We start from the raw sequence: 27,563 nt of genomic DNA on the forward strand, positions 1-27,563 counted from the left end.
CTCCCGAAGGAAACCCACGCAGACACGGGGAGCACGTGCAGACTCCGCACAGACAGTGACGCAAGCCGGGCATTGAACCTGGGACCCTTGAGCTGTGAAGCAACTGTGCGAACCACTGTGCAACCGTGCTGCCCAGCATTTGTTTCATTAAGAGTAAATATTTCGTAGAAATACACTTTCAAATATTTTGTTACAGGTGGATAAATGTTGATGAAATCAGCACTGTACCAATGCAGGATCAGATTTAATTTAAAAAAATCTTCCCAACACACACACACACACACACAAAAAAAATCAATTTTAACACTCTGCTTTCATGATGAATAGCAGTGTCTGTGTAATTTATTAAGAACATTCTTCTGTAATGTTGCAGGTAATTTACAGATAATACAAATTTTGCTAAGGCAATCAGCACAAACTCTAGGAATATGCATAGTTCATTTTCACCATTTAATTGATTCCCAAGAAACCAGCTTAGAATGGCTACTCAGGTCTTCAGGAAATGGAAGGGGTTTAATGAATTTTTGATGGAAAAGAAACCTTCCACACAATTTTATAACACATTTTCCAATATGAAAAATAAAATTCATCTTACACATAATTATTTAGCTTTATCTTACTTTGTTTCAATACAATTCATAAACAGTCAATGATTGCATGAAATTGGGTGCAGAAAATGTTTTTCTGCTGAGGTTATTTGCGAATATGCTTATTGGTTCATCAGACCGAATGAATGAATGTTACTGTGAAATATTTTGTGCCATATCTACAGTGAAGCAATTGCTAATATAGATATGTTTGAACAATTTAGGAGCTTAGCGATATTTATTAATTTTAATCAGTTTTGCTGCTTATGCATTTGAAAAATGACATTAAAATTATGAAAATCCCAGTGTTCAGATCATTAATTTTCAACGTTTAATTTCTTCAGCAAACATTCAGTCAAGTGTTTTGTACTTAATCGGGTATCATGTCACATGAGTTCAAAATGCTAAATTATTTGCAGAAATAAATTATCTATGAATAATTATTCATTGAAGGGAATTAGGTGTGAGGGAAGATCTGAACAAATAAGGCTCTTCATTTATGAGCAAGTTCGGCTATGAGAAAATCGGACAACAATGTTGGAAATTTTGATGGACGATTTGTTAAAAGGGAAAATCACTGTCCCAGTCAGTGAGTGACAGTAACTTGATGAAATCCTCAAAACAACTGAAGGAGAGGTTTCAGGAATGGGTGCACAAGCCTATAGCGTGGATTAACTGTAGCAACACATAACATAATGCCCCTACAGGAAGTTTGGATCAGGTGAATGCAGAGCACTAAGTGCACGTCATAATGTGTTGCCCACAATTTCACATTTACTCCAGTGAAAATGTTTTGAAAAATCCTTTCATGGGATGTGGGCATCACTGGCAAGGCCAGCATTTGTTGCCCATCCCTAAATGCACATGAACTGAGTGGCTTGTGAATGGAAAGTAGTGGATGGAAAGTATTTTGCCTGGAGGTCGGTGACCAGTGGTGTCCTGCAAGGATCTGTTCTGGGACTTCTGCTCTTTGTGGTTTTTCTAAATGACTTAGATGAGGAAGTGGAAGGGTGGGTTAGTAAGTTTGCCGATGACACAAAGGTTGGTGGAGTTGTAGATAGTGTTGAGGGTTGTTGCAGGTTACAACAGGACATTGACAGGATGCAGAGCTGGGTTGAGAAGTGGCAGATGGAGTTCAACCTTGATAAATGTGAAGTGATTCATTTTGAATTTGAATGCTGAATACAGGGTTAAAGGCAGGATTCTTGGAAATGTGGAGGAACAGAGGGATCTTGGGGTCCGGGTACATAGATCCCTCAAAGTTGCCACCCAGATTGATAGGTGTGTTGGCTTTCATTAACGGGGGATTGAGTTTAAGAGCCGTGAGGTTTTGCTGCAGCTTTATAAAACCTGAGTTAGACCACACTTGGAATATTGTGTCCAGTTCTGGTTGCCTCATTATAGGAAGGATGTGGATGCTTTGGAGAGGGTTCAGAGGAGATTTACCAGGATGCTGCCTGGACTGGTGGGCATGTCTTATGAAGAAAGGTTGAGGGAGCTAGGGCTTTTCTCACTGGAGCGAAGAAGGCAGAGAGGTGACTTGATAGAGGTGTGCAAGGTGATGAGAGGCATGGATAGAGTGGATAGCCAGCGACTTTTCTACAGGGTGGAAATGGCTGTCACGAGGGGGACATCATTTTAAGGTGATTGGAGGGGATATAGGGGAGATGTCAGAGGTAGGTTCTTTACACAGAGAGTGGTGGGTGTGTGGAATGCAATGCCAGCAGAGGTGGTGGAGTCAGAGTCATTAGTGACATTTAAGCGACTCTTAGACAGGCACATGGACAGCAATAAATTGAAGGGGTGTAGGTTAGGTTGATCTTAGATTAGGATAAATGGTTGGCACAACATCGTAGGCTGAAGGGCCTGTACTGTGCTGTACAGCCCCTTACAGCACAGTAAGTTGGTTGCACTAGTGGCTGAACATTATGATCCAAAACCTTCCATTATGATGCAACATTATAGGTTGTGATGTTGTTCTATGTTCTATTGTTGTATTAAAATGAATAAAAAATGAAAAATGAAAGATGCAGGTCAAACCAGCAGATTTCCTTCTCAAAAGGACCAGGGGCTTATATGATACTCATCATAGTCACCATTACAGAGATTAGCTTTCAATTCCAGATTTATTAATTGATTTTAAATTCTACCAGCTGCCGTGTTGGGATTTGAACCAGAACAGTAGGCTGGGCTCTGGATTACTCGCCCAGATTATATTACCACCACGCCACTGTCTCCCCAATGTGATGACTTACATGTTGGTTAATTGTTTCAAACATTCATGAATAATGCCAATTTTCAACACAAGTTGGTAGAAATTTCCTCAGTAGCTTTGCCACTATAGCATTTTCTAATACCTCCTTCAAATTCGAAAATCTTTAATTTTGCACAATTAATTTTGGACAAAATATAAAACCTATTGTTGAAAATTTCTGCCCAATAGCATGGTAAAGCTACATCATTTTTGTTGCTACAAATGGGTGTACACAGTGATGAAAAATCCAGAGCACAAATACATCAGATTGGGAAAAAGTCTAGAACCACTCCATAAGTCTTGGAAAATGCTGCAATACTAATGTTTCAAAATTGTTTTGAAAAAAAAAAGTCCACGCAATCTTTTACCTTGAAATGACTAATGTTTGAAGATGATTAATCCTCCAGTCGGTACTTTCCGAACATTAGAAATTTTACTAAGCAGATAAGTCGATTTTGCAATTATTTTAAATATATACATATATAAACCACAGAGTTCTGCTTTCCCTTGACTAAAAATGAAATAAGGCAAGCTGGATAACTCAAGGCTTTTATACTGTGCCTGTCTAAAAATGAATTTAAACATTAAAGTAACTGAAACTTAAAGAATTTCAACAGTAGAGTGGAAGGTAGCAAAATGTTCTTTGGGATTTAGAAAATAACTTCAATAGATTCTAAGAACTAAAAAAAAAATCTAATCACTTGGCCACACATTATTGTTTGAGAGCAAGCAGTTTACTTTCCACTATGATGATCTTCAAGAGTCAACAGTAAATATTGCAAATACCTAATAGTGGTGCAGCCTAAGGCAAGTACGATTTTTAGTTGTATTTAAGGACTTTGAAACTCTTCCAATCCAGAAGGCAAAATTTCAAAACTTATTGCATCAATAGAGTCCTACAGTTTAAAGGAAACAAAATGGATTGCAACCTGGGGCAGGTTTCCTTTTTGGTTGATTTTCATACATCAATAGTCCTTTCATATACTATATAGATCCTTAATTAGCAAATACGATTTCAATGCAAAAATGCCTAACTAATATTGAACTTACTCCAAAGTTTGAAGCAGAAAATCGATCTGAGGCTGAAACATTCGTTGAAACTGTAGTATGCGCAAAATATGCATTAATATTGGCCAGCAAAGTGCTCATTACAGCAGGAACCCCTGGGCACATGTATTTGGATGACAGACAGGAGAAATGCCTGCAAGAAAATAAAAAGTTTATTTGTTACAGATCTCATATTTCAATTTATAATTTGGTTGTAATGTTTCGATGCATGATTACATGGTGCCAACATAAATCACAACAAAATAAAGGCTGTTTGTGAAGATGGTACATCTGCTGTTCCTCAGATATTGGAGCAGTCACTCCCACATCTAGCAAGACCTGGGCAACATTTTGCTTGGTAACTGGCAATTAACATTCACTCCACACAGGTTCTAACCAACATTAAACATTAACAAATATTATGGCACTGCCTTCATGGAATTTCCCAGTGTCAACATCCTGGAGTGTTCATAGATCAGAAGTGCAAGTGGACCAGCAGATAAATACAGGGGCTACAAGTGCAGGTCAGTGGCTGGGGGTTCTCTGTATTGTAAGGCTCCTTCCTGGTTATTCCCTTATTTCCCTTTTCTTTTATTTTTGCCGTTACATTTCTGATCCATGGATGATTAATGGACATGTGTCTTTAAGGCAAATGGCCTGTGCCTTTAATTCAAGCAGCAGCTTGTGCTAGTTTAAACTGGAGTTGTAGACCGACCGTCATCAGTGAAAGAGATGGGCTGGGTTTTGGTTTGATTGATTTGGCTGGTGGCGAACAAATTGGCCCAGAATGCTGTACTTTGTCCTGTATTGAGTGATGATTGGATTTTATCCCAGTGGGATGCTTCAAAGTATCTGTTGCATATTTTTTATAGTTCTTATTATAAATAAACAACAATTGTGTTTAAACTTACAAACCTGATGACTGTAATTATCGGGGAGCCATGGACCAAACATTCAGTTGTTTGTATAAGAACTATTGGTTAATTCACTTGTGTTGTGACTCTGAGATGCGTGGGGCTGGAATTAACCACGCACTTGCATAGGGTACCGTAAAAGTATGTATCAACGTTTGACCTATAATTCTCCTGATAACCTACTGGATAAAAACTCAAAGTGATATTGCGCCACACAAACAAGAAGTGGCAAGTTTGGACCCTTTGAATTCGTTGATCTCAGCTCGGTAAGTCATAATGCTGCAATAGTTGTCTCAAGGTCCATGGGCTACAGAAGGCCATGAAGGAAGCCATTTAAGTAAGTTATCAAAATGGTAGCATTCCCCATTGCTCCAAGATTTCCCATTAGTTTCTGATGAAGCTCTGCTGGATGATGGGAAGGACCTCGATAGAAATCCAAGCGCAAAGTGTTTGGATCTGACGAATTTTAGAAATATTTGCACATGTGCAGATTTTTGTATTTCAGCACTTTCTGGTAACACCTTCTACATTCTCTTGAACTGTAGGCAAATGTATCATCTTTTTAGGTTGGCACAGTGACAAGTGGTTTGCGCTGCTACCTCACAGCACTAGCCCCTAGGTCAGGTTCAATTCCGGCCTTGCGTGACTGTGTGGAGTTTGCACTTTCTCCCCGTGTCTGCATGAGTTTCCTCCAGGTGCTCAAGTTTCCTCCCACAGTCTAAAGATGTACAGGTTAGGTGGATTGGCCGTGCTAAATTTCCCCTTGGTGTCCAGGGATGCGCAGATTAGGTTACAGGGATAGGACGGGGTGGGCGGAGGAGTGAAACATAGAAAATAGGAGGAGGAGGCCATTCGGCCCTTTGAGCCTGCTCCGCAATTCATTATGATCTTGGCTGATCATCCAACTAATCCCGTCTTCCCCCATATTCTTTGATCCCCTTTGCCTCAAGTGCTATATCAAACTGCTTCTTGAAAACATACACGGCGGGTTTCTCTGGTCTGCCAGCGCGTCCTTGCCGTCAGCGGGATTCTCCGTTCCAACTACCAATGGGATTTCCCACTGTGGCCACCCCACGCCATCGGGAAACCCGTGTGTGTGGGTGCGCTGCTGGCGCAATGAAGAATCTCACCCACAATGCTTTGATTTCAACTACTTCCTGTGATAACGAATTCTACAGGCTGACCACTCTCTGGGCGAAGAAATTTCTCCTCATCTCTACTAAATGATCTACTTCCTGAATCATCAGATTGTGACACCTGGTTGTGGACACACCCACCATTGGGAACATCTTCCCTGCATTTACCCTGTCTAGTCCTGTTAAAATTTTATAAGTCTCCATGACATCCCCCCTCATTCTTCCGAACTCCAGCGAGAACAATCCTAACCGATTCAATCTCTCCTCATATGATAGTCCCGCCATCCCTGGAATCAGCCTGGTAAACCTTTGCTACACTCCCTCGAGAGCAAGGACATCCTTCCTCAGAAAAAGAGACCAAAACTGCACACAATATTCTAGGTGTGGCCTCACCAAGGCCCTGTATAATTGCAACAACACATCCCTGCTCCTGTATTCGAAAAACCTCTCGCAATGAAGGCCAACATACCATTAGCTTTCTTTACCACCTGCTGCACCATCAGCGACTGGTGCACAAGGACACCCAGGTCCCACTGCACACTCTCCTCTCCCAATTTATAACCATTCAGGTAGTCTGCCTTCCTGCTTTTGCTTCCAAAATTAATAACCTCATACTAGCACAGTTGCTTCACAGCTCCAGGTTCGATTCCCTGCTGGGTCACTGTCTGTGCGGAGTCTGCACATTCTCCCTGTGTCTGCGTGGGTTTCCTCCAGTGCTCCAGTTTCCTCCCAGTCCAAAGATGTGCAGGCTAGGTGTATTTTTATGCTGAACTTGCCTTTAGTGTCCCCCAAAAAAGGGTAGTTGGGGTTACGGGAGAGAGTGGAGGTGTGCGGATAGGGTGGAGGTGTGGGCTTGGGTAGGGTGCTCTTTCCAAGGGTGGGTGCAGACCCGAAGGGATGAATGGCCTCCTTCTGCACTGTAAATTCTGTGAATCTATGCTGTTGGATCTCTGCATCCTCGTCACAGTTCACCCTCCCACCCAACTTGGTATCATCTGCAAACCTTTGAATTTTCTCGAATATTCCCCACTACCAACGTCAGGCTTACTGGTCTATAATTCCCTGTTTTCGCTCTACCTCCCTTTTTAACTAGTGGAGTTACATTAGCTCCCTCCACTCTGTAGGAACGGTTCCAGAGTCTGTAGAATCTTGGAAGATGACCACCAATGCATCCACGATATTTAGAGCCATTTCCTTAAGTGCTCTGGGATGTAGATTATCAGGCCCTGTGGATTTAGCAGCCTTAAATCCCATCAATTTCCCTAAAACCACTTCTCTACTAATATTGATCTCCTTCAGTTGCTCCTGCTCACTATACCCTGCGTTCCTCAATGTTTCTGGTATCTTATTTGCGTCCTCCTTTGTGAGAACCTGGGTACAGTGTTCTTTCAGGGGTTTGTGCAGACCCGATGGGCTGAATGGCTTCCTTCTGTACGGTAGGGATTCTATGGATTTTTCTTTGCACAGCAGGATCCTAGAAACAGTAAATTATATAAATGAGCATCTAGGGCGTCATTCTCCGACCCCCCGCCGGGTCGGAGAATCGCCGGGGGCTGGCGTGAATCCCGCCCCCGCCGGTTGCCGAAGTCTCTGGCACCGGATATTTGGCGGGGGCGGGAATCGGGCCGCGCCGGTTGGCGGGCTCCCCCTCTGGATTCTCCGGCCCGGATGGGCCGAAGTCCCGCCGATAAATTGCCTGTCCCGCCGGCGTGGATTAAACCACCTTTTGAACGGCGGGACAAGGCGGCGTGGGCGGGCTCCGGGGTCCTGGGGGGGGGGGGGGGGGGGGGGGGGGCGATCTGGCCCCGGGGGGGTGCCCCCACGGTGGCCTGGCCCACGATCGGGGCCCACCGATCCGCGGGCAGGCCTGTGCCGTTGGGGCACTCTTTCCCTTCCGCCTCCGCCACGGTCTCCACCATGGCGGAGGCGGAAGAGACTCCCTCCACTGCGCATGCATGGGAAACTGTCAGCGGCCGCTGACGCTCCCGCGCATGCGCCGCCCGGAGATGCCATTTCCGCCCCAGCTGGCGGGGCAACAAAAGCCGTTTCCGCCAGCTGGCGGGGCGGAAATTCCTCCGGCGTCGGCCTAGCCCCTCAATGTTGGGGCTCGGCCCCCAAAGATGCGGAGCATTCCGCACCTTTGGGGCGGCCGATGCCCGTCTGATTGGCGCCGTTCTGGGCGCCAGTCGGCGGACATCGCGCCGTTTCGGGAGAATTTCGCCCCTAATCTGTGATGGTTTGTTGAGTGAGACACAATTGATCAGGTCAACAGGTGGACTCCTGCTCCACTTCCAATAGTGCCTTGGGATGTTTTTGTCCGAACAAACATTTTAATATTACATGCTGTCAAACAACAACATAGGAATGGCTGGCCATATTGAATACCCAAGTCCTGGAGTGGGATATGAACATTCAACATGTTTCAGAAGCAAGAGTGCTACCACAGAGCCAATATTGCAACAGCTTATTACTGTAATATTGTTTGCTATAGTTCCCTGGCATGTCAACAGAGGAAAATACAGTGCTATCTGGATCAGGGCAGTAGTCTGTACCTGCTGGCAATCTAAGAGTTAACTATTCAAATACAACCTCGTTCAACAATTTGCAATGAAGGTGTTTTTGAAAACAGGAGGAAAGAATGAACTATCAAAGAAAATATATTTTTCAGCAGAACGGTATTAAATACATCTCTAATACATTGTCTAATATAAGTGATCTATAAGTCTGCCACACAATCTAATCAACACATCATTTATTGTCGATGCATGCATGACAAGAATGTCCAAATGTCCAAATTGGCAAAAGAAATGCCAACATTGTGTTCACTTACTAGACGGTTTGGATGTATTGTCACAGAATTGTAAGGGTGAATAATAGTTGGCAGTTGTATGAGAAAGAGCTGCTTAACCAACTGGAAACATTTTACAAAAACTATCCAATGTGATTTTTTTTAAAAATGCGCAGAAAGCTATATTGGTAGAAAATTGAATCACTTAATTCTTCCGTAACGCAATTTGAAATAAGTAAAACATAATGCTTTAAATAAATGTCAAAATTAAGTGCAATCTATAATACAAGGGGCGCGATTCTCAGAGGCCGCGCCGGTTGGGAGAATCGCCAGCCGCGCCATTATATCGCGCAACGCCGGTCAAACGCCGTCCCACCATTCTCCCAACAGCCGAGAACGGCCCTGTCGAGTTCTGCGCCTCGCCAGCCGGAAAATCGCACAAGACACTCACAACGGCGATTCTCCGATACCCCCGCTATTCTCTGGCCCGGATGGGCCGAGCAGCTGCTCCGACACGACAGGTTCTCGCTGGCGCCGTCCACACCTGGGCGCTGCCGACGGGAACTGTGCGGGAATGCTGGGGGGGGCGGCCTGTGGGGAGTGGGGGGGGGGGGAAGGGGGGTTCCTTCATCGGGTGGGGGGGGGGCCTCCGACGGGGTCTGGCCCACGATCGGGGCCCACCGACCGGCGGGCCGACCTCTCTAAAGGAGGACCTCCTTTCCTCCACCGCCCCGCAAGATCCATCCGCCATCTTCTTGCGGGGCAGCCTCGGGGAGGATGGAAACCGCGCATGCGTGGGAGACTTCATTTACGCGACGCCAGCTGCGTCATTTATGTGGCGCCAAGGCCCAGCGCGCGTAAAATACACGACCCCGCTCCTAGCCCCCCGGGGGCAGGAGGATCGGGGGCTGGGAGCGGGCTCCGACGCCGGAGTGAAACACTCCGGCTTTCACTCCGGCGTTGGGACTTTGTCTCCCTTTGGGAGAATCGCGCCCAAGGTGTAGCAACATGATTATCTGGGGGGGAAGTTATCCATAATCGACGCGATGTCCGCCGACCGGCGCTAAAAACGGCGCAAATCAGTCCGGCATCGCGCCGCCCCAAAGGTGCGGAATCCTCCGCATCTTGACCGGCCGAGCCCTAACCTTGAGGGGCTAGGCCCGCGCCGGACTGATTTCCGCCCCGTCGGCTGTCGGGAAAGGCCTTTGGTGCCCCGCCAGCTGCCGCAGAAATGACATTGCCGGGCGGCGCATGCGCAGGAGCGTCAGTGGCCGCTCACGGCATCCCCGCGCATGCGCTGTGGAGGGAGTCTCTTCCGCCTCCGCCATGGTGGAGACCGTGTCGAAGGCGGAAGGAAAAGAGTGCCCCCACGGCACAGGCCCGCCCACGGATCGGTGGGCCCCGATCGCGGGCCAGGCCACTGTGGAGGCACCCCCCGGGGCCAGATCGCCCCGCGTCTCCCACAGGACCCCGGAGCCTGCCCGCGCCGCCTTGTCCCGCCGGTAAGAGAGGTGGTTTAATTCACGCCAGCGGGACAGGCATTTTAGCAGCGGGACTTCGGCCCATCCGGGCCGGAGAATCGCTGGGGGGGGGGGGGGGGTGTGCCCGCCAACCTGCGCGGCGCGATTCCCGCCCCCGCCGAATCTCCGGTGCCGGAGAATTCGACAACCGGCGGGGGCGGGATTCACGCCAGCCCCCGGCGATTCTCCGACCCAGCCGGGGGGGGGGGTTAGAGAATCTCGCCCCTGGTTCTGGTGTCATCGAATCAAAAATGCTGGTACACAGAGCGCACAAGACAAGTTGCTGCTCTGGGTTGGATTCTCCATCCCTCCGCGCCATATTTCTGTTTCACCCCGCTGGCGGGATGCTCCGTTACGCCGGCTGGTCAATGGAATTTCCCATTGTGGGGCAGACCCGCGCTGTCGGGAAACCCCCGAGCATCCCGCCGGCGGAGAAACCAGCCCTCTGTCTTTGAGGGGATGAGGGAAGAGCGGAAACAACTGTGCAGTCAAGGGCCTCAGTGCAGCAGGACATCACAGTAAAAGGAGAAGCAAACAGGTCACCACCACACCCGACACCGAGCTGAACAGAATCTTTCACCTGTTTTCACAGCTCTGAGTGCCCATGCCCACATGCCATCACCCAAGTGGATTTGACGGTACAATATCATGTGAGCAAATAGTAAAATGTATGTGGTAAAATGGTAAAATATATTGCAGTGTGCCCAGGGGATGAGAAATTTCCACCTGGTTTCAGAAATCCGCCATTTGACCCTTCGCTTCTGACCAGCTTTTTGGAAAATAAATTTGAGCTGTCAGTTTCACCATCAGTTGCTCCGAGTGGTAGCTGCTGCTTCTGCCTGGCTCTTAAAAACAAAACTCAGAACTGATTGGGATTGGGGGATTGCAGGAATTCCAGTTAATAGAGGATTCCGGTTGGCACAGTGGGGAATAACACAAAGTTTACTGCACTAGTTAATACGATTACATTTCTTGCAAATTTTACTGAAAACCTCAATGTTCAAGAACAAGATTTCAGCCGCCAGCCCCTCTCCCCACCCCCCGACAACCTGCTAATTCGCAGACAAACTCTCCCCTAGTGTCAAATCTTCACTGTAGTAATTGTACCTTTCAAGTGTTCGGAGTGAAACAATTAACTAATATTGTATCCCTTAGAGACTACATATGAATGAGACAGAGGCATAATTTTAATTCCCATTGTTCTTTGCAGCAAAATAATTCAGTTTAAATGCGAGATTATTTCACAGCAGCAAACAGCAATTAACACAAAGGACATTTCATGGTCGCTGGTCAATTTATTAATTGAGGAAGTCCCACATGGCCAGGGATTCATGGGGAGGAGAGGGAAAGTAGTGAAGCAGAATTGTTCACCCTCACTGGTACAGAGAAGCATCTCAGTAGGATTAGCAGAATCTTCCAGCTCTCAGTAATCAAAAACCTGCCACTAATGATATCCACAGGCATGATGAAAAAGCACTGTGAGCTCAAACACTGGATAATCCTCCCTTAAAAGCAAACATCAAGCTGAAGAGTAACTCAATCAACTGCTCCCACTCCCTGCCAAATCCCCTTCCCATCTCTCTCAAAAGTAATGACTGGGCTACAGTTCCAGTCACGGGTGCACACACTCACACCTCCAAACTCCGTACCCGAAATATCAGTGGTCTTTAATCATGGATGAGCCAAGGAAGTATATATTGGCAAGATGTAATAGATCAAAGTTTAGACCAAGCTGCTCTCAAGTGGTGTACACATGGGAGAGGATTCACACATGGGGACCAGGCGGATTATGTGGTGACATCATCAGAGGCACTCGGGAGATTTCCCTCTTCTTACCATTTTAGACTGTGAGCAAAGCAACACCTCTGCAATAAACTCTGACAACTGGTTAAGTCACCTGTGGTGTGGCAATGGTTATCCTTTGTTTATGCTGTGAGTGAAAGTGAAACCTATGAAAAAGTAACACTTCATCAGTGAAAAAAGTATTGGAGATAATCAAAATCATGCTGTTTGACTGGACAGGCAGGAGGATCAGGAAATCAAACCCCCAGAGATATATGTCCAACACTCCTGCCAGGCCTTAAAGAGACTCCACATGGAAACTTCTAGCAAATTTGCTCCTGTCTCTTGTCTCCTTAGCTCTATGGTGATTGTTGATTTTTATCCTCGGTCTTTTATTAAAATAATCTCGCTCCTTTGTTCCTCCAAATAATTTGAGTACCCAGGCCAGCCGGGGAAATTGTCGGTTCTACTTTCCCACAAATAACATCAGTTTGAAACTAAATAAAATTGCATTCCCTCAAATAGTAAGCATCAGCAATTAACCATAACAAATCTGTTACCACGACAGCCTGAAAGAAGTTTCGAGGGTAGACATTGAAAATTAAAGTGGTGTTTAACCATGTACACTCTCAGCTGTCCCAAAACAGTACAACACCAGAGCAGAGGTAGACAAACTACCTGGAGCCAGTGGCAGGCTCGGGTGCCAGAACGCTGAGCAGGTCTCCAGGTCCTCCCATGCCTGTCTGGGTGGGGTGGTGCAGCGATAGACCACCCCTGAGAGGGGACCCCCAACACTTGTGGCCTGGCTGCTTTTTTGGTTTTTCATTACAATTTCCTGGATTATGTGCCTGGAGGGCACCTTCTTGTTGTAATGCCCTTCCAGTTACTCATCTTGCATTGCAGTTGGGTACTCTCTAAAGCTGGAAGGCTTGTGATTGGCCCTCCAGCTTTTAGAGTTCATCCACAGTCCTTACCTCGACAGGAACCCGGGGCGGGATTCTCCAATAATGGGGCTATGTCCCCACACCAGCGTCAAAATGCAGGGGCGTCATTCTCCGACCCCCCGCCGGGTCGGAGAATGGCCGTTGGCCGCCGTGAATCCCACCCCCGCCGAAGTCTCCGAAGGGAGAAAAGTCGGCGGGGCGTTAATGGCGCCGCTGCCGTGGAGAATGTCACGGGTCTGCGCAAGGCAGCCGATTTTCGGCCTGCTGATATTCTCCCTTCCTGATGGGCCGAAGTCCCGTCGACGTGATGACCGTTCACGTCGACGTGAATCAAACCTCCTTTTCATCGGCGTGACCCGGTGCTCCAGGCTCACGCCGACCAGCGAGGAGGTGAGTGACGGCCTGGGGGGTTGGCTCTGGGCAGGAAATGGCGTGGCCGCAGACTGATTGCGTGAGGAGAGGTGTGTCTCGGCTTGTGTGTGTGTGTGTGCGGCGGGGGGGGAGGGGGGGTGGTTAGAGTAGGCTGGGCTCAGGGGGAGTGCCGGGAGGGGGTCCGTGCCGGGGTGCAGGTTGGGGGGGGGGGGGTCCGTGCTGGGGTGGAGGTTGGGGAGGGGGTCCGTGCTGGGGTGGAGGTTGGGGGTTGGAGGGGGTCCGTGCCGGGGTGGAGGTTGGGGGGGGGGGGGGTCCGTGCTGGGGTGGAGGTTGGGGGTTGGAGGGGGTCCGTGCCAGGGTGGAGGTTGGGGGGGGGGTCCGTGCTGGGGTGGAGGTTGGGGGTTGGAGGGGGTCCGTGCCGGGGTGGAGGTTGGGGGGGGGTCCGTGCTGGGGTGGAGGTTGGGGAGGGGGTCCGTGCTGGGGTGGAGGTTGGGGGTTGGAGGGGGTCCGTGCTGGGGTGGAGGTTGGGAGTTGGAGGGGGTCCGTGCCGGGGTGGAGGTTGGGGGGGGGGTTCGTGCTTGGGTGGAGGTTGGGGGTTGGAGGGGGTCCGTGCCGGGGTGGAGGTTGGGGGGGGGGGGTCCGTGCTGGGGTGGAGGTTGGGGGTTGGAGGGGGTCCGTGCCGGGGTGGAGGTTGGGGGGGGGGGGGGTTCGTGCTTGGGTGGAGGTTGGGGGTTAGAGGGGGTCAGTGCCGGGGTGGAGATTGGGGGGGGGGTCCGTGCTGGGGTGGAGGTTGGGGGTTGGAGGGGGTCCGTGCCGGGGTGGAGGTTGGGGGGGGGGGGTCCGTGCTGGGGTGGAGGTTGGGGGTTGGAGGGGGTCCGTGCCGGGGTGGAGGTTGGGGGGGGGGGGTCCGTGCTGGGGTGGAGGTTGGGGGGGGTCCGTGCTGGGGTGGAGGTTGGGGGGGGGGGGTCCGTGCTGGGGTGGAGGTTGGGGGTTGGAGGGGGTCCGTGCCGGGGTGGAGGTTGGGGGGGGGGGGGGGTTCGTGCTTGGGTGGAGGTTGGGGGTTAGAGGGGGTCAGTGCCGGGGTGGAGATTGGGGGGGGGGTCCGTGCTGGGGTGGAGGTTGGGGGTTGGAGGGGGTCCGTGCCGGGGTGGAGGTTGGGGGGGGGGGTCCGTGCTGGGGTGGAGGTTGGGGGTTGGAGGGGGTCCGTGCCGGGGTGGAGGTTGGGGGGGGGGGGTCCGTGCTGGGGTGGAGGTTGGGGGTTGGAGGGGGTCCGTGCTGGGGTGGAGGTTGGGGGTTGGAGGGGGTCCGTGCCGGGGTGGAGGTTGGGGGTTGGAGGGGGTCCGTGCCGGGGTGGAGGTTGGGGGGGGGGGTCCGTGCTGGGGTGGAGGTTGGGGTGGGGGTCCGTGCTGGGGTGGAGGTTGGGGGTTGGAGGGGGTCCGTGCTGGGGTGGAGGTTGGGGGTTGGAGGGGGTCCGTGCCGGGGTGGAGGTTGGGGGTTGGAGGGGGTCCGTACCCGGGTGGAGGTTGAGGGTTGGGGGGGTCCGTGCTGGGGTGGAGGTTGGGGGTTGGAGGGGGTCCGTGCCGGGGTGGAGGTTGGGGGGGGGGTCCGTGCTGGGGTGGAGGTTGGGGAGGGGGTCCGTGCTGGGGTGGAGGTTGGGGAGGGGGTCCGTGCTGGGGCGGAGGTTGGGGGTTGGAGGGGGTCCGTGCTGGGGTGGAGGTTGGGGGTTGGAGGGGGTCCGTGCCGGGGTGGAGGTTGGGGGGGGGGGGGGTCCGTGCTGGGGTGGAGGTTGGGGAGGCCGTCCGTGCCGAGGAGGGTGATGGGAGGGCAAATTAGTTGGTCCACCTGGCCAGGTGCCAGCCTCCAACAGTTTGACCCATGCGGTCCATGCCACGTGGCTGGGGGATAGAGGGGATATGGGCAATGATGACATGTCGTCGTTCCCCTCCCCCCCCCACCAGGCCGTCATGTTTTCAGATCATCCAGCGATGTTGGCCGCCGTGGTGGCAGCCGCTCATGTCTATGTTGCCCTGGATGAGGAGGAGGAGGAGGAGGAGCGTGCCAGAGAGGCGGCGCAGGCTGCCGCAGAGGGGCAGGCGGCAGCCGCCCAGGCTGGAGGGACACCTGACCGACAGGACGAGGAGGGGGAGGAGGACGTCGCGGCCCCACGGCAACGGAGGGCGCCCCGTGTGTACATGCCCCGCCAGTCATACCAGGACCTCACGGACCGGGAATGCAGGAGGAGACTCCGGATGAGCCGGGAAACCGTGGCACACATCTGCCACCTGCTGGCACACCTGTCACCGCGTGGCACTGGCGGGGGACACCCTCTCCCCGTGTCCGTCAAGGTTACGGTGGCCCTGAACTTTTATGCAACGGGGTCATTCCAGGCACCGAGTGGGGACCTGTCCGGCATATCGCAGACATCGGTGCACCGGTGCATCCGGGCAGTGACAGATGCCCTTTATGCCATGGCGCACCGCTACATCCGCTTCCCCGTGGACCGGGCCAGCCAAGATGCCCGGGCCGTGGGCTTCTCTGCCGTGGCCGGGTTCCCCATGGTCCAGGGCGCGATCGATGGGATGCACGTCGCCGTGCGGCCACCTGCAGATAACAGGGCCGTGTTCACTCATAGGAAGGGGACCTATTCGATGAACGTACAGGTGGTCTGCGACCACCGCATGATGATCCTGCACATCTGCGCCCGTCACCCAGGCAGTGTACACGACTCATTCGTGTTGTCGCGGTCATCCATCCCCGGCATGTACGAGGGACGCCATCCCCGGCTGAGGGGCTGGTTGCTGGGCGACAGGGGCTACCCATTGCGATCGTGGCTGATGACGCCTATACGGAGGCCACGCAATGAGGCGGAGAACCGCTATAATGATGCCCATGTAGCGACAAGGGGAGTGATCGAGAGGTGCTTTGGCGTGCTGAAGATGAGTTTCAGGTGCCTGGACCTCTCTGGGGGCGCCCTCCAGTATCGGTCAGATAGGGTCGGCCGCATCATTGTGGTGTGCTGCGTCCTGCACAACATAGCCCAGCAGAGGGGCGATGTGCCGCAGGCAGAGGAGGGCGGAGTGGAGGAGCAGCAGGAAGAGGCACAGTCCTCCCCAGATGAGGGGGATGGGGGCAATGGTCAGGGCAGACGGGGTAGACACAGGCGGGTGGCTGTCCACCGTTACCGGCTGGCCCAGCGGGCACGGGACAGACTGATAGCCGCCCGCTTCACTGACTAGATGGGCGTGGGAATCGGGTAGTATGGCCACAGACCGCACACCATGGCAACAGCCGACCACCCACACCCCCCACCCATCCACCCACCCAGCACCCTCACCCCCCTCCCCAACCCCACACACCCCACCCGCATGCACACCACCCCCCCCCCCCCCATTGCCGATCCACCGGCGGCACAACGGGCCGGGCTCACCCAGTTGCGGGTGAACGCGTGTCTATCGCAGGCCATGGAGGATGATGACAACCCGCCCTGCGATGAGCTCCTGGCTCTACATCGTTGGACTATGTCTGACCCATGGCCACAGTACCACCATCCACCCGGACCATCCCTGCATGCGGCTGTGACACTGCAGCGCACGGTCCCGTCCTCTGCCCGGGGGATGTTGATGGCGGCCCAGGGGGAAGGGGGCAGACTCACCTGGGGCTGAGGTAAGACCACCCCTCACACACACACTTGCGCTCAACGTACATGACACGCCCGCACACTTTGGACAGAGCACAAAGGCAGCTTCGGTAGGTGTAACATTGACTTTAATAACCAAAGGAGTTCATGCACGTGCCCTAGCCCCTAAAATTCATCTGTGCCCTGCACCCGTGCCAACTTACTCAGTGTCTAATTGTTTGGCCTTACGGGACCTTTGACTACGTCTACGTGGTTCCCCAGACGGTACAGCAGAACTGGAGGTGGACTCCTGTGATTCCTGCCCTCTGACACTGGATCCCTTTGGCGGCCGTTTCCTGGGGCGTCCTGGCCTAGATGGGCCAGGCTGCGGCCCGGGCGACTGGGATGGCGAGCTGCCAGCCTGTCCTGCCCGTTGCCCACCCTATGCACCTGGGACGGAAGAGGGGGGGGGGGGGGAGTCCGAGGTGTCGCGGTGTACCGGGACCTCCCCTACAGGGGGAGCCGGGACGGACCACACCACCTCCTCCTCCCTCGGGGTGCCCGATGGCCCCCAGGCCTCTACATGGGTGGGGGATGCGAACGGACTGGCCATCCGACGCCCCCCCGACATCTGGCGCTGCCAGTCCTGGAGGCCCGTGCTGGTATCGACAGGGGTCTGCAGGTTTGCAGCCATGGAGCCCAGGATGTTGTCAAACCCTGTCTGTGACAGTGCGACGCCGGCTCGCACATGGCCACTGGCGCCGATGCCCTCAGCGATGGCCTGCTGAGACTGGGCCATGGCCTGCAGAGACTGGGCCATGGCCTGCTGAGACTGGGCTATGGCGTTGAGCGCCTCTGCCATCTGGCGCTGGCACTGGCTCATGGCCTCCTGTGAGAGGGCAGCCATTTCCTGGGCCACAGACGCCACCTGCACGGAAGGCAAACCGTTCCCCATGTCTGACACCGTCGCACCCATTGCCTCCACCGCGGACGCTACCCGTGCGGTGTCAGCCTGGGTGGCACGCATGACCGGGACCACTCCCAGCTCCTGGACGTGGGTGGACTCCTCCACCTGCGACCGCAGCCGCCGCAAGCCACCCGTCACCCTCTTCGCTCGTCTCTGGGTCGGTGGTTGCATCGGATTTATGTGTGGGTGTGGTAACTGCAGGAACCCGGGATCCATCTGGGCGGCAGATGTTCGCTTGGCCTGGGCTGCCCTCCGACCGCCCGGTCCCTCTGCTGCTCCTACCTCCACTTGCTGTACCGGGACGGCTGTGTTGTGCGCACCAGTGAGTGTACCAGACGCCTCATCACTAAAGTGCCCAACCGTGGTGAGTGTTTCTGCGATGGTGGAGGGTGTTGGTGACAGCAGTGGCGTTGTGTCGTGCTCTTCGTCCCACTCTGACTCCATGGCACTTTGGGGTGGGGGTTCGTCTCCACCCATCCACTCTGAGTCACTGTCCGGTATTTCGTCTTCCCGGGTAGGGGTGTCCTGGGTAGTGCTGTCCCGGGTAGTGCTGTCCCGGATAGGGGTGTCCCGGGTAGGGGTGTCCCGGGTAGGGGTGTCCCGGGTAGTGCTGTCCCGGGTAGGGGTGTCCTGGGTAGTGCTGTCCCGGGTAGGGGTGTCCTGGATAGTGGTGTCCTGGACAGTGGTGTCCTGGGTAGTGGTGTCCTGGGTAGTGGTGTCCTGGCTCGGATGTGACGGGGGCCTGTGGCTGCCCCCCTCATCGCTGGGTGGTCGCTCCCGCACGTGACGGGGGTGTCGTCTCCCTGTTGCTCCAGGTCTCTCCGTCTCCCGTGGTGTGTGAAGGGCATCCTGCGGGCGTCGCATGCTGGAGGGTCCGGGTCTCTCCGTCTCCCGTGGTCTCCGAGGGGCATCCTGCGGGCGTCGCATGCTGGAGGGTCCGGGTCTCTCCGTCTCCCGTGGTCTCCGAGGGGCATCCTGCGGGCGTCGCATGCTGGAGGGTCCGGGTCTCTTCGTCTCCCGTGGTCTCCGAGGGGCATCCTGCGGGCGTCGCATGCTGGAGGGTCCGGGTCTCTCCGTCTCCCGTGGTCTCCGAGGGGCATCCTGCGGGCGTCGCATGCTGGAGGGTCCGGGTCTCTCCGTCTCCCGTGGTCTCCGAGGAGCATCCTGCGGGCGTCGCATGCTGGAGGGTGCGGGTCTCTCAGTCTCCGAGGGGCATCCTGCGGGCGGTGTGCATCTGCGGGGATGGGTGCCTGGACGTTTGGTCCTGCGATACACAATGAAGCATGCATGGTTAGACATCAGGCAGTGATCAGGTGATATGGGGGAGGGCGATATAGGGGAGGGGGGATATGGGGACGGGCTGTTGGTGGCTCACTTGCTGGTGGGCCCCCGACCTCTGCATCAGCAACCTCCCGGTCCTCAGGTCCGCCAGCCAGTTCCAGGGCCCTTTCTTCGTGTACGGTCAGTGGCCTCTCATCAGCGGGCCCTCCTCCAGTCCTCACATGCTCCCTATTGTTGTGTGCGCGCTTCTCCTGTGGGGGGGGGGGGGGGGTGGTGGCAGGGGTAAAAGGCAACAGTGTTAGGCAGGTATATGAATGCACGCCATCGTTTGTGCGTGCATTGCAGAGGTTAAGGTTAGGGCTGGATTCAGTTGGGGATATGGGGGAGGGGGGATATGGGGGATATGGGGGAGGGGGGATATGGGGGAGGGGGGATATGGGGGAGGGGGGATATGGGGGAGGGGGGATATGGGGGAGGGGGGATATGGGGGAGGGGGGATATGGGGGAGGGGGGATATGGGGGATATGGGGAGGGGGGATATGGGGGATATGGGGGAGGGGGGATATGGGGGATATAGGGGAGGGGGGATATGGGGGATATAGGGGAGGGGGGATATGGGGGAGGGGGGATATGGGGATATGGGGGAGGGGGGATATGGGGGAGGGGGGATATGGGGGAGGGGGGATATGGGGGAGGGGGGATATGGGGGAGGGGGGATATGGGGAGGAGGGATATGGGGGAGGAGGGATATGGGGGAGGGGGGATAGGGGGAGGGGGGATATGGGGGATATGCGGGAGGGGGATATGCGGGAGGGGGGATATGGGGATGGGGGGAAATGGGGGATATGGGGAGGGGGATATGGGGGTTATGGGGGATATGGGGGATATGGGGGAGGGGGGATATGGGGGATATGGGGGAGGGGGGATATGGGGGAAGGGGAGATATGGGGGAGGGGGATATGGGGGAGGGGGGGATATGGGGGAGGGGGGATATGGGGAGGGGGGATATGGGGGAGGGGGGATTTGGGGGATATGGGGGAGGGGGGATATGGGGAGATGGGGGATATGGGGGAGGGGGGATATGGGGGAGGGGGATATGGGGGATATGGGGGAGGGGGGATATGGGTGAGGGGGGATATGGGGAGGGGGGATATGGGGGAGGGGGGATATGGGGGAGGGGGATATGGGGGAGGGGGGATATGGGGGATATGGGGGAGGGGGATATGGGGGATATGGGGGAGGGGGGATATGGGGAGGGGGGGATATGGTGGATATGGGGGAGGCTCACCCTGCCTGCTCTGACGAGGTTGTTCACCTTCTTGTGGCACTGGGTGCCTGTCCGTGGTGTCAGGGCCACAGCGGTGACGGCCTCTGCCACTTCCCTCCACAGACGCCGGCTGTGGCGTGGGGCAACTCTGCGGCCGTGCCCGGGATACAGGGCGTCCCTCCTCTGCTCCACCGCGTCCAGGTGCGCCTCCACATCGCGTGACTCGAACCTCGGGGCTGAGCGACGGCCAGCCATCCAGTCGGGTGTTGCGGTCGGGTGTTCCGGTCGGTTGGGGGGAGCAGCGCGGCCTTATGAGCCGTCACGCCGTGTAGCGCGTATGACGCTGCACGGCGTGAACCACTGCGCAGGCGCGGATCCCGTTACGTCGCTGCTAGCCCATTTCGGGCCGGAGACTATCGTCCCATTTTTATGACGTGACGCAAGTGGGATTTGCGCCGTTTTTTGCGCCGATCGGCGGACTTTCCGCCGATAACGGAGAATTTTGCCCCAGGTGTTTCATTCTGGACTTTCCTGAAGAAAGACCAGAGTGATTCTCCTACCTGAAGGGGGCTAGCAGGGCCCCGGAGTACTCCACACAGCTCTGCCTGATGATACGGGCCCTGCACTTCCGGTCGTGAGTCCGTGCATGCGCACGGCGGAGGCCTTAGGCCGCCACCCCGCACGACATGGAGGACTCGCACCGCGGAGAGGCCCTGAAGATATAGGCCCCTCCGAGATCACGCTCGCCCGCAGATTGTTGGCCCCCGATCGCTAGCCTGGCCTTCCCTGAGGCACCCCCCGGTGAAGGATCCCCCCGCCCCCCACCAGGCCGGCCGCGGACTGAGTCCGCAGCCACTGCCAACCGTTCCCGACAGGCAAAACGTGGTTAGAACCATGCAAAGGCCTCAGTAGAGAGAGAGACCAGAGCTGGTACAGGCCACAAGAATTCAGCTTGGATTTATCTTCATATTCCTTCTTTAGTTAATCTAGTTCAAGATACAGCATCATGACATCATGTAATTGCGTACCAAACAGCTTTATTAGAAAGGAAGAAAAAATATAACCACGAAAAGATGAAAAACAATATAAAAGGGACAAGAAAATGGCAAATCAACACATTTCTGTAATTGAACTTCCATTAAAAAAATGCTGAAGCAAAAATGGATAATTAGGCTTGTAGCTTTATATCCTAATTAACTGTAACTTTTCCTATAGGGACCGATAAGTTTTATAGATGTGATTTTCTTTTTTACAAAAAGTCAGTTTAATGATCATTAAATGTTACTTGGGAAGTACATATATGTCTCTTTTGGTACTTAATGATGGTCCAAAATAATTGAAATGGATTTGACTGACGTGCTGTTGGCAAACAACTAGCAGCCTGGTGTATCTCACTGCAGCAAACAAAGTCTTCTCATGATTACTGATCAGCATCTCAAAGGTGTCAGTATAGGCAGCCCTTTAAAATCAAACGGTTCACTGAGTTTGCACAGTTTACAAGAAGTCATGCCAAATTTAAATTCTCTTGAGTTTAACTTTGTATGTCCAGGTCATTTCAAGGATTCTACGTGCTTGTGTCGAACAATAAAATTGATATATAGTGATTACGATCAAATTTTTAAAAAACTAAATTAATTCCTGAGCATGGTCGCTGGCGAGGTCAACATTTATTGCCCATGTCCGGTTGGCCCGAATAGGCAGTGGCTGGTCTATCTCAAGCTACTGCAATTCTTTGTAGCAGCATTTTGATGCTGTTGAGTGGCTCCTTGGTCACTTCCGATGGCACTTGAGAGTCGACCATGTTATTGTGGGACTGGAGTCATATATTCCTGACCAAGGTAAATATGGAAGAGGTCATTTCCTATAGGCCTATGCTGGCATGAAACACGATCTGGGCTTCTCCTGGGTACCGCTTCTGTTGCCGATTCCACCCAATGAAAACAAGAGTGGAAAATCCACCCCCCCCCCCCACCACTCCCAACCCGCAGACTTAACCCAACTGTGCCCATCTCCAGATTGACCCTAGTTCTGGGTCAAGTGTCTTCTCACATCATCTGACGGGCAGTACTTTTCCAAATCTCATATTAACCCTTTATGTACCTGACCCCTTTGCTACAATTAGTGAAACATTTGGGTTTTGTACGACAATCTGACAACTTCCTCAACACCTTTATTGATACCAGCATTTTACTTGCAGGTTTTCAAAACCAAATTCACATTCTCAAACTGCATGGTGGGATGTGAATTCATGTCCTTTGATTCCTTAAGAGTCACTATTGAAACTATCCAGGTCTAGGATAACTGAAAAAATCATTACAAATGAGTCACTTACGTCATGGCCTGATAAATCGATTCAACCCCATAGCGCATTGCGAATTCATCCACAATTTCTTGACCAAAATCTTCAAAGTACACTTTCCATGCTTCATCTCCTTTCATTTGTGGGATTTTCACTATACCATTATATTTTGTTTCCGTCAAATAAGTGAATAGGTTCTGAAGAAAATAAGAGTTACTTTAAATCTGTGCATTGTTTTTCTGGCTTCCTGATAATGATATTCAACACTAGGGATTCACAGTATTATTTTATTTGTACTGCCCAATTTCTGTTTTCAGTTCAATTACAAATTATTACAATTTTTCTACCTATTTTTAAAAGAAGCAGAACGTGGGCAGCACAGTGGTGCAGTGGTTAGCACTGCTGCCCCACAGCATCAGGGACCCGGGTTCACTCCCGGCCCCGGGTCACTGTCCATGTGGATTTGCACGTTTTCCCCTGGTCTGCGTGGGTCTCACTCCCACAACCCAAAGATGTGCAGGGTCGGTGGATTAGCCACACTAAATTGACCCTTAATTGGACAAATGTTTTAAAAGCAGAACAATACAATCTACATGAATGACAGACACAGGGTGGTCTTGGATGGCCACCAAAGTACACTCAGCACTTTGTTGGGAAAGAGTTAATGTTCCCCAGTGCTTAAGTTAAAATTGGAGCTACAGTTGTTTATTAGACCACAGTTACTGTTTGATACACTGCACATACATATAATATATAGTTAAAGATGGCAGTGTGGTGTGTTGGAGAAGTGATTGTTGAATACAATAAACCTAGAGTCGAAGAAGTCAAGACTTGCTTTCTAGCTCTTATTATAGTGTTACCATCGGAGAGTAGCACGGAGCCTGATATTTAATTTAATTGACTCCAATAGAACAAAATATCAGTTGCTGCGCAGAACAGACGGTTAATCTGATACCACCATGTTGCACCGCCACCTGGGACAGATTTCTACCCCCGCCCCACGGTATGTTACTAAAGGTTATTGTGTAAACATTAAAATGCTATGTGATGAATGGATTCAAATGCAAGGCCAATAATGAGGTATTAAATCAAACAATCAGAAAATAATGGGCGGATTTCTCCAACCCCCCGCCAGGTCGGAGAATCACCGCGGCACCGCGCCATGCCACCCCGATGCCAGGGCGGAGAATCGGCGCCACTGGGGCCGGCGTGATCGGCGTGGCACCGGTTGGGGTATGCGCCGACTCTCTGGCCCAGGCCGGCATGGGCCAAGTGGCCATCAACAAAAAGCCGAGTCCCACCGGTGCCATTCTAACATCCTCTGAGCTGGTGGGACCTCGGCGTTGAAGGGTCCGGGGGCGGCCTGTGGGGGTGGGGGAGGGAGGGGTCCGACCCCGGAGGGGGGCCTCCGTAGTGGCTTGGCCCGTGATCGGGGCCCACCAATCGGAGGGCCGGCCTCTCTGTCTGGGGGCCTCCTTTGCTCCGCGCCTGCTCCTGTAGCCCTGCGCCAATTGGCGTCGGGGCCGGCGCGGGGAAGAAGACCACTGCGCATGCGCTAGTTGCTGCTGGCCCAACTGCGCATGTGCGGACCCACGGTGCCGGGTTCACGCCGGGATCGGCAGCTGGAGTGGCGTGGGCCATGCTATCCCACTGTGACCCGGAGAATCGGGTATCGGAACGGGCGCCGACACCGGAGTAAAACACTCCCGTTTTTACACCCGCGTCGGCACGTAGCCGCCCGATGGGAGAATCGCGCCCAATGATTCTGAATGAAAAAGTTTTGAAGAGTGAGTTATTTTCATATACTGATGAAGTGGATACCATTGGTATATTTCTATCAAAATAGAAAATCGTTCTGTTTATTCGACAGTTGGAGCGAAATACAGGACATCTGTAGTACGCAAAATGAGAATATATTTGAAAAAATGATTAAATATTGTATAGTTGCACTTTGTACCTCACCTCATGTAAGCACGTGTACTGCACATGATATGGGGCTACTTTCTCTTCTCCTTTAATTTCAACGCTGATTTTCATTCTGACTGCACCCGAAACAGCTGATTTGTCAGTTCTTTTCTCTGCAAAGAAATACAGTGCACAATTTGGAGATATTCTACAATGCACAAAAACATGCTGGTGCTCATTTAGATGTTAATGATTTATAAATAGCATGAACATGATACATTAGCCATCTCCCTAAAGATTGTTCATCTCCATCTTTCGTTCACAAATAATAATTGTTACTCATGTTGTAATTTGATGTTTCAAGCTAAAAATTATTTTAGGATTCTCATTTGCATCTATTCGAAATTAACTTTAATAATTGAAAAAGAAAATCGGGTGAATCAGTGTCGGATCAAGCACAGAAAAATAAAGGCAAAGGAAGACTGAATTGAGAAATTTAAAATAAAAGACATACTAGGTTTGTATCCACAGTAGCACAGTGGTTGGCACTGTTGCTTCACAGCGCCAGGGACCTGGGTTCGATACCCGGCTTGGGTCACTGTCTGTGTGGAGTCTGCACGTTCTCCCCGTGTCTGCGTGGGTTTCCTCCAGGTGCTCTGGTTTCGTCCCACAAGTCTCTAAAGACATGCTTGTTAGGTGAATTGGATATTCTGAATTCTCCCTCAGTGTACCCGAACAGGCGCCGTAGTGTGGCGACGAGGGGATTTTCACAGAAACTTCATTGCGGTGTTAATGTAAGCCTACTTGTGACACTAATACAGATTAATATTATCTGCTGGAGTTTAGAAGAGTAAGAGTATGTTTGTATGCTTGTATGTTTGATTGAAACATACAAGATCCTATGGGGTATTAACAGCGTGGATGTGGAGAGAGTGTTTCCTCTTGCAGGAGACCCTAGAACTAGGGGTCCCTGTTTAAAAATAAGGGATCACCCATTTAAAATGGAGATAAGGCAGTATTGTTTCACTCAGAGTCTTTTGAGTCTTTAGAACTCCCATCTTGAAAAGACAATTGAGGTAGAGGCTTTGGAAATGTTTTGAGGTGGATAGATTTTTGATAAGCATGGGGGTGATAGGTTATCGGTAGTAGGCGGGATGCAGATTTGAGGTTAGTAATGATCAGCCTGGCCTTATTAAATGGGGGAGCAGGCTCAAGGTGCTGAAAGGCCTACTCCTGCTCTTTGTTTATATGTTTGTATCAGACTCCAAAATGTAGAGTAGGAAAAAAAAATGTAAACATTTAAACTTCTATATTTACTACTGTGTAGGAAAAGACGCAACAGTTTAACTGTTCCTTTTTTGTTGACGAGATTGAGTGGCACATCAGGGGCGGGATTCTCCGAACCCCCCGCCGGGTCGGAGAATCGCCGGGGGCTGGCGTAAATCCCGCCCCCGCCGGTTGCCGAATTCTCCGGCACCGGATATTCGGCGGGGGTGGGAATCGCGCCGCGCCGGTTAGCGGGCCTCCCCCCCGGCGATTCTCTGGCCCGCGATGGGCCGAAGTCCCGCTTCTGGAATGCCTTTCCCGCCGGCAAGAATCAAACCACCTCTCTTACCGGCGGGACAAGGCAGCGCGGGCGGGCTCCGGGGTCCTGGGGGGGCATTGGCCGATCTGGCCCCAGGGGGTGCCCCCACGGTGGCCTGACCCGCGATTGGGGCCCACCGATCCGCGGGCGGGCCTGTGCCGTGGGGGCACTCTTTTCCTTCCGCCTTCGCCATGGTCTCCACTATGGCGGAGGCGGAAGAGACCCCCTCCACTGCGCATGCGCGGGGATGCTGTGAGCGGCCGCTGACGCTCCCGTGCATGCGCCGCACGGCAAAGTCATTTCCACGCCAGCTGGCGGGGCACCAAAGGCCTTTCCCGCCAGCTAGCGGGGCGGAATCAGTCCGGCGCGGGCCTAGCCCCTCAAGGTGAGGGCTCGGCCCCTCAAGATGTGGAGAATTCCGGACCTTTGGGGCGGCGCGATGCCGGACTGATTCACACCGTTTCTGGCGCCGGTCGGCAGACATCGCGCCGATTATGGAGAATCCCGCCCCAGGAACGTCAATCTCATCGTTAAAAGATCCTTGAACAGTTAAATACTATCCCGAACTTGCTGCAACCCATTTGAACAGCAATTGATGTACAAATGCGGCTTTTTATTTCTGTACCTTGTTTGCTCTTGAATTCACTTCTTTTAAACCATCTTCCTTCTCAGTCCTTCTCATGGTTCTTTCCCAATCCCTCAATCCCATTGTCCTTAGAGATAAACAATTGCTTGCCCTGTTTACTAAGATCCCAGATGGCCCGTTTCCTTCACTGTACATCATCAGCTTGCATTTTCAGTCACTTTCTGGGCAATATTTTTTTTTGAACTGAATATTGCTCCACTTGGTGACCTGCTGTAGCACATTCTGGCTCAATATTTCGTGAGATGTAGGCTAGCTAAATTTTACTTCCAGCTATTTTTTCTGATTTTCACACATTAATTTGTGAGCCACAGGCTGATCTCACAATTCTAAATTGTACAGGGTAGATGTCCTTCTCCAAGAATTGCAGTCTTTTTTAAATCAAAGTTATATCTCATTTGCCCTGGCTCTATTCTAGTTTTGCATTTGTGAACTAATATTTAATTGGCTCAAGTACGTGTCTTCAAACTCTCAATATTCTTGCCACCCCTAATTGGCTTTTACTTTTACTGGGCTCAGCCTCCAGACTGATTCCAACGCCACATTTCCCCATGCTTTCATTCTATGGCATCCTGTCAATGTTTAGTGACTTGCAATTTAGTGACTTGCAATTCATAACACTGGCAGCTAGCTCAGCCTTCAGCTATCAATGCCCC

At 52.3% G+C, this 27,563-nt stretch overlaps 1 protein-coding gene across 7 annotated transcripts in view; it reads right to left on the reverse strand.

Annotated features, from left to right (window-relative positions):
• Nucleotides 1–27,563, reverse strand: part of LOC140387540 (protein unc-13 homolog C-like) — a 972,441-nt gene that overhangs the window by 304,803 nt on the left and 640,075 nt on the right. For all 7 annotated transcript variants that reach the window (XM_072470780.1, XM_072470778.1, XM_072470777.1 and 4 more), the window contains 3 exons: nucleotides 24,737–24,852; nucleotides 22,808–22,971; nucleotides 3,892–4,042 (listed from right to left, as the gene is read on the reverse strand). In XM_072470780.1, coding sequence (XP_072326881.1) covers nucleotides 3,892–4,042; nucleotides 22,808–22,971; nucleotides 24,737–24,852 — 431 coding nt within the window. The remainder of the gene's footprint in view (nucleotides 1–3,891; nucleotides 4,043–22,807; nucleotides 22,972–24,736; nucleotides 24,853–27,563) is intronic.

This window comes from Scyliorhinus torazame, chromosome 12 (assembly GCF_047496885.1).
Source record: "Scyliorhinus torazame isolate Kashiwa2021f chromosome 12, sScyTor2.1, whole genome shotgun sequence".
In the NCBI taxonomy this organism is placed as follows: domain Eukaryota; kingdom Metazoa; phylum Chordata; class Chondrichthyes; order Carcharhiniformes; family Scyliorhinidae; genus Scyliorhinus; species Scyliorhinus torazame.